This window comes from Austrofundulus limnaeus, unplaced genomic scaffold, assembly GCF_001266775.1.
Source record: "Austrofundulus limnaeus strain Quisiro unplaced genomic scaffold, Austrofundulus_limnaeus-1.0 Scaffold293, whole genome shotgun sequence".
NCBI lineage: Eukaryota > Metazoa > Chordata > Actinopteri > Cyprinodontiformes > Rivulidae > Austrofundulus > Austrofundulus limnaeus.
Genome location: NW_013952695.1, coordinates 257,153 through 265,372, shown reverse-complemented (window position 1 = coordinate 265,372; position 8,220 = coordinate 257,153). Strand labels below are relative to the sequence as shown.

The 8,220-nt window shown below is 38.8% G+C and overlaps 1 protein-coding gene across 1 annotated transcript in view; it reads right to left on the bottom strand.

The window, feature by feature from the left end:
• The window catches only part of ugp2b (UDP-glucose pyrophosphorylase 2b), a gene marked incomplete in the record, with an annotated part of 34,123 nt that overhangs the window by 4,809 nt on the left and 21,094 nt on the right, over positions 1-8,220 (bottom strand). Inside the window, 3 exon segments of the mRNA XM_014021449.1 lie at positions 1,701-1,898; positions 1,978-2,275; positions 7,393-7,526. Coding sequence (XP_013876903.1) covers positions 1,701-1,898; positions 1,978-2,275; positions 7,393-7,526 — 630 coding nt within the window.

Genomic DNA, 8,220 nt, shown 5'->3' with positions numbered 1-8,220 from the left:
CAATTTCAAGTTATGCACATTCAGATTCAATCTGAATAATTCAAATTCAATTCCTGCTGGCACAAGATTTATCCCATAAAAAAGCCTCTACAAGCTCAAATGTAGAAAAGCAATAGCTCAAACTTCAAAGCTAAAGTTTTCAAACAGTAGCTAAAAATCAAAAGGAACAAAGACAAGAACAAAGGAAGTATGCTCTATTAAATTAGAGAATGTTTTTTTGAAGAATTAGAGATATCAGATTATTTCAATAGAGAAAATCATAAATATAGTTAAATTCAAAAACTATAAACGCTACAACACTAAAACACAGCGTACTCCTGGTGACCATTCTGAGAGATACACAAAGTGTTTGACTGCAAAACAAAAATGWATGGAAGAAACTATAAACAAGAAATCAATAAGGGATTTGTAAAGCTGATGGATAAAACAAAGTGCTTTAAATGTTTGTGTGTCTGTCACAGAACAGAGGATTAAGYCCCAAAGTGGTCTGTGGAGAAATAGGCTGCTTTAATGCACTGAATAAAAGGTTTGCATTTTGTCTAAATATAATGAATAAATACTTTATCTATGGGTTGTTTAAATGAAACATAATCTTAAAAAATTTTTGAAGCCTTTTTTGAGCAGTAGCTACAAAACATGATTTTGAGGAGAAAAGCCTTCAATTTTTGACAGTTTCTCTGTGAGCTAGCAAAACGTTTTTTCCCTTTACAGATGAGAAAATTTAATATTCAAAAATAGTTTGAAGTTTCTTTTCTAAAATGTCCAAAATTCATCCTTWGAATAACCTAAAAATAGGATTCAGACCAAATATCACTGATTTATCCTGATTAGGAAAACAAATCATATATAAAAAGCAGAAATATAACAATATGCATTTTCACCAAATGTAACTTAATCCTCAGTTTAATGTGAAAGGTCTCATAAGACAACAATAAAAATGAACTGAGGAGGCGATCACAGCAACATTTCACTCATGTCAATTTACAGCAAACTGATTATTTTTAGTTTTAATTAAATTTTTCTTATTCACAGTGAAAGAACAAATTTCTGGAGATGAAATATTTCAGTGCCTGAAGTCAGAGCCAAATCAAAAACTCAAACCTTGACTTATTTAACGAGTGACTCATTTGATGAAGGTTTTTATGGCAGAACATTCCCTCAGAGGATTATCAAGTTATTTTCTCCCAACTTCAAATCCTCTCATAAAATAATCATAAARTAAAGAGTTTATGAAACAAATACATGACAAACTGTGTTTTCTTTAGACACACTCACTGATTTGCAAAAACAAGTCAAACAGCACACTCAGAATATTTATTAAACCAGTAAGTCAAGCATGTTTGTAAGTCTTATGTGCACTACAGTGAGCTCATGGGTGAGGTAGTGGAGGCCGTATTATTTAATGATGAYGTGCAGCAAAGAGTCATTTATTGTCTAATTTTATGTCACAAAGTTGTACAGGAAATTTGGAAAAACAAACCCAGCAGAGGGAGAGAGGTTTCTCTCCGTCCTCTAAAACCAGCCGTTATGAAAAGAACGGTTGTGCGCTGCTAAATCAGCATTTATTTTTATTGCATATATAAATAAGCCCAACCTTCTTTGCAGGCCTTTCATGCCGGGGGTTGGAAGCGGCCTCCTGCTCCAGCAGAGCCAGATCAACTAACAGAAACAGAAATAAACTGTCTGACCTCCTCACTGACCTTGGGGTTGACGATGATCTCCATGTCCATGGCGTTCTGCTCCTGCAGCCTCTTGATGGCAGGCAGAGAGATCCACAGGTTGTTGGTGTTGAAGATCTTGAACTTCGACACCGATTTGAACTCGTCCACGTGGGTTTTGGGAACCTGGGCGATCTCGAGCAGACGCAGCTTCCCCTCATACTGGATCAGCGTGCCTCCCTGGAAAACACCAGCGTTTAAGAGCGCCGACTGCACAAAACGAGTGGCGAGGTCATCGCGTGTGCGCCCTGCCGCGTACCTTCACGTCAGCTCGCGTCTTATCCGTCACCTCCATGACGAACTCGCAGCGTTTGCCGTTGGGCTGGCTGACCAGGTGCTGCAGGATGTGCAGGTCCACGGTGGCGCCCAGGTTGTCGATGTTGGACACAAAGATGTACTCCTTGCCCTGAGCGATCAGCTGGTCCAACAGACCYGAGTTGTAGAAGCTGGCGTAGATGTCGCCGTGGCCGGGGGGGTACCAGCCATCAGCGTTCTGCCCACTCATGCTCAGGCTCTTGGCTACAGGAAGGAGGGACTCTTTGTTTATGCGAGGGTACCTGGGGAAATGATAGAGTCGCATTGAAATACATTCATCCTCCAACACAGCTAGAGAAGGCTTTTTCTTTCATTATGAAACAAGAATAATCCTGACATTTGAGCTTAAACTGCCTCAAAACCTCATTAAAATCAGACAACTTTAAATTCAAAAACAGAGAAGCTGCACAAGGAGTTAAATAAGGTAGAACATCACTTTCAAACATTTACGCTTGCATACATTTGCTTGCCGATTTGGAAAAAACAAAGTAGCCCCAGAGTTTTAGGAACTTCCTGCTTCATGTATTTGCTTTGACTTCAACCTCAAAACTTTAGATTTTACTCAGATGGCAGATGAGACAGAAAGCCAAGATCCTCCTGAGTCATCATCATCGCAGGGTGAATTAAACTGACGTCGGGTCACGTTAACTAAAACCATCACGGGCAGCTGCACTGAGTGGGAAATGACAGGACTTTTAGAAGTCAGAGGCAGAGGAGAAGAGCTGCCGAGAGGAGAAATTATCAGTTTTTTTAAAAAGAAGGATAAATTCCAGAGAAATCTTCCAGTCCTGAGAAAATGTTTCTGATGATCATGTGGGCACGAGCTCTCAGAACACTGATGTGTCCGATTAACTCCAGAGTACAAAGACAGAAAACTCCCACCATCAACATTTTACATGTTTTTAACACRCAGACCTGTCTCACAGTTTTATTTGTGGGAATGAACAGGTGTATTAACGAGGGCTGTATTCTACGACCCCAGACCCAGTGAAGTTGGGACGGTGAGGAAAGCAAAAGGAGGACAATGCCGAGCCTCAACAACAGTGTTGGGTTCGTRGTTCAGGAGCTGAACTGGCCTGCCTGCAGTCCAGATCTGTCCCTCACTGAAAATGTGTGGAGCTTTATGGAGCGCAAAATACGACAACGGAGACCCCCGGACTGTTGAGCGACCCAAGCTGTACGTTAAGAACAAATGGGAAAGAACTCCACCTACAAAGCTCACTCCTCAAACTCTTACTGAGTGTTAAAGGTAAAGGTGATGYAACACAGCAGTAAATATGTCTCTAAACCAGCTTTTTTTGGAACATGTTGCAGCCATCAAATTCAACATGAGTGAATATTTGCAAAAAAAAAAGGCAAACAAGTTTATTCTTGTGAACATTAAATATGTTGTCTTTGCAGTGAATTCAATTGAATATATTTTGAAAAGGTTTTTACTTCTGTTTTTAATTATAACTCACTTGGGGTTTTCATTAGWTCTCCTGATGAAAAGCACCAACTCTTATTTCATTTGTTAAAACTGTCTGATTGTGATTTATATTCAATGTTTAAGGCCTCAAAAGAGGACAAATTATTAATCTTTCATTTGGTGAAAATATTTCAAAATGTGAATATTTTGCTCATCAGGCGTTTCCTTTCTCCAGTTCTTGAGCACAATCTTTTAGKGTTTTTATTTTTCATTTTCTTAAAATCCCTCTCCCCTCTTTTTTTCTGGAGTATTTACTAGGGAAATGTCCCAAATAAACTCAAACCAAATATTATTTGACGTCTAGTCACTGCTGAATCTACGTCAGGTGGTTGTGTTGGATCGCTGTTGAACTGTGACTAGATTTTGAAAATCTAATCAATGTTGAAATAGCAACGCCATTTGTACGTCATCCTTAACACAGGGGAATTTATCAACATTTAGTCAATATTGATTYTTATTCAGATTTTGCCAATCAGTGTTGAAATGACTTCAATGTCATTTCCAGTTCATATTTCTCAACATAGGTGAATTTGCCAACATTAAATCAACACTGATTTTAGTATACATTTTTTTAACGTAATCATGATAGAAATTTAAAAAATTCTATCAAGTCCTGCCTTTTAGCATAGTCTGACACAAATATATTATTTTGATCACTGTTGTAGTCTAAGTGTTGATGTGTTGAACTGCTGCACAGCAGACGTTTTGAAATTGGTACATTAATATGTTTGTGTCACGTTTGGYGGATTATATTTTAAGGTCAGACCCAGGGTGCAGACAGAGGCAAGGAGAATTTAATAATAAAACAAAATGCCGTCGTGGCAGCAGACATCAAAAACCAAACCTCAGAGCAGAGCTACTGTCGACAGAAGACAAAATAAAGCCAGATCAATGGACCAAAGCACCAACTGAAACCACTGACAACTGTGCAGGGACAACCAGACCAGGTGCAGGTGGGTGAGGCAGGAACAGAAGCAGGAACAAAGCYGAAACTCAACAGACTGACCAGAAATACACAAAACAGAACAAAATACAGAGTAAATACTAAACGAAAGCACAAGTCTTGACGGTTTGCAGAGCATCATCCTGAAACACGGTGCAAAACACCAGAAATAAAATATTTGATTGTACAATCTTTGGTGTGCATTGGAACCAAGTTTACAAGTTTTCCAACTGATGTTTTTAATCTCACCATGTAGAAGCAACTTCCATACAGATATGTATGGACTGAAGCCACTGCGCAATGTGTCCTGAAGCTCATTTGCTCATGGCAGCACGATGGTTCAGTGGTTAGCACCGACGCCTCACAGCAACAAGGTCCTGGGTTCGATCCCCGGATCGGACCTGGAGGTCTTTCTGCGCAGAGTTTGCATGTTCTCCTCGTGCTAGCATGGGTTTTCTCCGGGTACTCCGGTTTGCCCCACCCCCAAAAACATGTACAATAGGACTGTTTTGAAAAAGAGATCTGAGATCTCAATGGGACTTGCCTGGCTAAATAAATAAATAAATAAATAAATAAATAAATAAATAAAGCACTAAGAGATATACTTTTGGATTACAGGTTAATGTGCTCAATTTAGGAAAAAAATACTGGAAATAATTATTTCCATACTTAAAAGGTGCGCTAAATTATAATCTGTAAAGTATTTTAAGGTTTTCATACATTCTGATTAATAAAAAACAGATTTATATTGTGTACATGTTTATTTATATGACCTAAACAGACCTAATTTCTAGACAATGTTATAATGATCTCATCTCTGTTTTATCTACATGTGTTGCAAACGTTACCTTTTCYATRAAGCACTGCAGGTGACAAAAGACTGAAATGTCAGAGCTAAAAACAAACAGCCACCCTGACAGTATTTCTATTAATGGATGTGCAAACGAGCTGACGGTGCGGATTGTACTACCCCAAAGAACGCCGGTGGATGAAGATAGCATGAACTCAAACATCAGGTTCAGAGTTTAGCTTTTAACTTTGCATCATAAATCATGTGTCAACTCTTMTTYAACAGTTAATTAATCAGCACTGATWGGAYRTTTGAACAAGGATGTTTTTCCAACTRACATATTTCAGCAAAATRTTTTAGTCGTGTTTGTGAAAAATAATGATTAAAACACACAACTCAAAACTGTTTGATAAACTAAACATTTCAACTGTTTGGTGTTCAACATTGTTTTGATGTTGAATGAAAGTTTTTCCTAAAACTGATCTCATTTCAACATTTAACTGTTTAATGTCAGTCATATGCCAGCTGGGCTCTTAAACTTATTTACATAAAAATGAGTCATTGACAGAYGGAGGTATAAAGTACTTAAAAAAAACTAAGTAAAAGTAAATATACCTTACCAGAAAATGACTGGTAAAAATTAACTTCACTGATAAGAATAGTACTGCAGTAAAAGTCATAAAACTGCTAACAATAATCAGGAAAGTAAAAGTACWTTTACACACACTCTAAGACAGGGGTGCCCAAACATTTTCCCTGAGGGGGCCAAAATTAAAATCGATCTGAGGTCTGCGGGCCAAATGCAATAATACAAGAAATGCTTAATACTTTACTAAGTAAAGTCGTTTTATTTTTTATGATTAAGCTAGCAGCCAGTGTGGTTGTCCACATTCTTTAGTTTATTTTTTTCAGCCCATGGAGAAAATTCAAYGTATGTTTGGGCAGCAAAGACTCATGGGACTTTTCATAATTTAAAATTTGAGTATATGTGGTCTTAAAAAGATGTGCAAATCTATATATGGGCTTGAATCTAATCTACAGTAAATGTCTCTTGTAGCTTGTATTTTATATTTATTCTTAACATAATTACAATATAATAACCAGAACAACTGCTGGTGGGCCAAATCAAATGGCTCAGCGGGCTAATTTTGGCCCGCGGGCCCCACTTTGGGCACATCTGCTCTAAGAGATGAAGTGTTGAAACAATAATTTAGCAGTGCTCAATTTACTCAACTGTTAGTGGAACCAGCTGACATACAGTACCTTGGTTTGGTCAATTCAACACTCCTAGTGTGTAACTGTTAGATTTTAAAGTGAAGAAGTAAAAGTATCATTTTAATATTTTGAATGACATGAAATAAAAGTAAAAGCTGTGATTTAAAGAAATAATTGGTAAAATTATGGATCCTTAAAAAAAGATGTCAACCTATGTTGTGTTTTTTGTTGAGTTTAATTTTTCTTTACAGCAGCTGGTACAAAAGTTATTGTTTTTACTCGTTAGTGTTGCAGAATTTGTTTTCTAAGAAAAAAAATGTAAAAAGTCAGTGTTCACAGCTTAACCAGACCTTTAAATGTGTTTTGTTGCTCGGAGTTTCTTTGAGCCAAAACGTGAAGTGACTGAGCAGTTTATGCCTGCCCTTTAAAGCTAATCGTTTCCCCTAAATTAATTGGAACAGCAGTCAGTGTTACACTGAAGCTGACTTTAATTGGATTTTTACAAAATATTGTTATGACCTCGACTTTTCTTTGTTCCCACGTTGATTGACATTAAAACTATTCAACCAGTTTCTTTGTGACGACAATAAATCCTGAAGCCAGCATGCTGCTGTCCCAAAAAGCTTTGTACTCCACTCCCGGGGGCACACAGAACATATGAGAGCCATGAATAATTCATCAGAAACTGTAAAAAGCAAGTTCCGCTTGACTGCCGGACTGAAGACACTGTGGTGTTAATGATGAACCGCCTGCTCCAGAAGTTACAGGATGGTTTCTGTCTGGATGCTGCAGTTCCTCACAACTCCAGAGTCAGAAGCTGTGATTTACTGAGCCACACTGCTGCTGACTGACAGTGGAAGCATTGCTCCTTTTCTGTGCGCTGCTCTGGTTTTCATAAAAATAAGCTGGAGTTGGAGGTCCTGCAGCTGGCTCCCAGTCTCACCTGCTCTGGTTGAAGGTGTGGATCTTCACCCGGTGGTGTGTGTACTTCTGCAGGATTTTCTCTGTGTCTTCATCGGTGTTGAAGGAGTTCATGAGGACCAGAGGGACATCGGTGTTGTACGTCTTGTTCAGGTGCTGCGGAGCATCAAAGACAAACACATTTAACTTTAATAAAAGCCTTACTGAGCGGCAGCATCTCTAATTTAGGCCCTGTTTACATGTGAGTGAACTCTGGAAACGTTAACATATATGGATATTTTTACAGWCTGATGCTGTGTTTGTTGAATCCACTGTAGTTTCTGTGCCAGGTCAACTAGCTGGCACTGGGATTTCTGTATTTAAACGACATGCATGCAGACACTTCAGTCTCGCATAAAAACATCCAAAATGGTGAATAAATGATGTTTAGACAGAGCAGGAGTTTGGGTTGCTCTTACATGTTGAGAAAGTAACACAAACTTAACTCTGCTAGCGACCATTGTTACTCTTCTTCTACTCACACAAGCACAGAAAAAAAATTATTATTTTTTCCTCTTTGTGGGGGTGGGTGGACGGCCCTTCCAGCGCGGGTGTCTCTGGGGCTGCGTGCTTGGGGTCCCTCTCGGGGTCTTTGGCGCTGGTCTCCCTTATGTCGGCTYCCGGCTTTGCGGGTCGGGTCTGTGGTCCCCCACAGTCAGTTTGAAACATTTCATTGGAGAGATCCATGCATGCTCACAACTGCACACAAACAGGTTTTCTATTCGGGCAATGATGGAAGGGTATGTGCATGTGTGTATGTGTGTATGTATGTATATGTATGTGTATGTATAGAAATATGTATATGTATATG